Consider the following 1,622-nt stretch of genomic DNA (forward strand, 5'->3'; position numbering starts at 1 on the left):
CAATCCCAGGTGGAGAATTTACTTAAATCATCAGCAGAAGAGCGGTCTTCTAGGATGGATGAACAATCCATGTTTAGCTCCATGGATTTTGATGCCGATCTCCGAAGAAGAAGCTATGATTTAACAGATCTTGGAGAACCTATCAATAACTTAACCAAGAGGAACTTTGAGTTATTGGAAAATACTGAAGAAGATGATTTCCTGCTTGATGATAATACGCCTCAATTTTCGAGGCATAACCTGTACGATGGCTGGGAGGAGATGGTTCAAATAACAGACGAAAAACTGGAAGATGTGTGCAAAGAAGTTAGATGCATTGAACCTGAAGCTGAGCTGAGTAGTGGACAACCAGCAGCAGGCAAAAGCCATGTCTCACAAGACGACATAGTTGATAAGAAAGCTATCTCTGAGGTTCTCTCACCTAGGAAGGAAGAAACATTACCAACTCTAGAATACAAAGAAAGCTATAACTATATGGGTAATGAGAAAGCCGAGAATAAAGACGTGGAAATTAGCACACCTACAGAAAAGGAAGAACCTTTATCAGCTCTGGAATACGAACAAAGCTATAACTCTTCCACGGGTAATGAGAAAGCTGAGAGTGAAGACATGGAGATAAGGACACCTGCAGGAAAGGAAGAAACTTTATCAGCGGTAGGATACGAACAAAGCTATAACTCTTCTACGGGTAATGAGAAAGCCGAGAATGAAGACATGGAGATAAGGACACCTGCAGGAAAGGAAGAAACTTTATCAGCTCTGGAATACGAACAAAGCTATAACTCTTCTACGGGGAATGAGAAAGCTGAGAATGAAGACATGGATATAAGAACACCTGCAGAAAAGGAAGAAACTTTATCAGCGCTGGGATACGAACAAATCTATAACTCTCCTACGGGTAATGAGAAAGCCGAGAATGAAGACATGGAGATTAGCGCACCTGCAGAAAAGGATAATGTTGACTTATCCTTGAAAACTATAGATGTAGAGTTGTGTCTAAACGCTAAGCCTGAGATATATGACTTAAATTTAAAGAATTCGGATTTGGAGATGGCTTCATCAGTTGAAGCTCAAGAATCACATGAATTTGTGAAAGAAGACGAACAAATGAAGAAAGAGGAAAGGAATATGAGTCCTTCCCCAACGCAAGCTGAGCAATGCTCAAATAAAGAAGAAAATGCTCAGTCAGAACAACAATCAAAGGAAGACTGTGAATTGATTTCATTCCCTACGAAGAAGCAACCAGAAGAGACAGTCGAAGTGGAGTTAACACCCGATGATGCTAAGTTAGATGAGGATGCGACATCTGGAGATAAGTGGGAGAGAGAACTGCATCAAGACACCAACAGAGATTACAACGAATCATCTGTCTGCAAAAATATTGGGACAGATGATATTGACAACAACACTTCTTACATGGCTTTGAAAGAAAAAGTTAAGGAGATGCAGAAGAAAATTGAATACCTTATGAGCATGCACACAGCAGAACAACAACTGTCACCCTCCTTTAGAAGAGAACTTAAGATTCCAGAATATTTTACTACCAAAAGAAGCCGAAGTTGCAGAGAGAATCTCTTGAGTGTTAGGTCCCCTCATTGGTTTGAGAATTTGGAAGTTAATAA

At 40.1% G+C, this 1,622-nt stretch overlaps 1 protein-coding gene across 1 annotated transcript in view; it reads left to right on the forward strand.

The window, feature by feature from the left end:
* Nucleotides 1-1,622, forward strand: part of LOC104760721 (kinesin-like protein KIN-7J) — an 8,105-nt gene that overhangs the window by 4,020 nt on the left and 2,463 nt on the right. The window contains exon 9 of the mRNA XM_010483683.1: nucleotides 1-1,586. This exon is cut by the window's left edge and continues 1 nt beyond it. Coding sequence (XP_010481985.1) covers nucleotides 1-1,586 — 1,586 coding nt within the window. The remainder of the gene's footprint in view (nucleotides 1,587-1,622) is intronic.

Source organism: Camelina sativa, chromosome 18 (genome assembly GCF_000633955.1).
Source record: "Camelina sativa cultivar DH55 chromosome 18, Cs, whole genome shotgun sequence".
Classification (NCBI taxonomy): domain Eukaryota; kingdom Viridiplantae; phylum Streptophyta; class Magnoliopsida; order Brassicales; family Brassicaceae; genus Camelina; species Camelina sativa.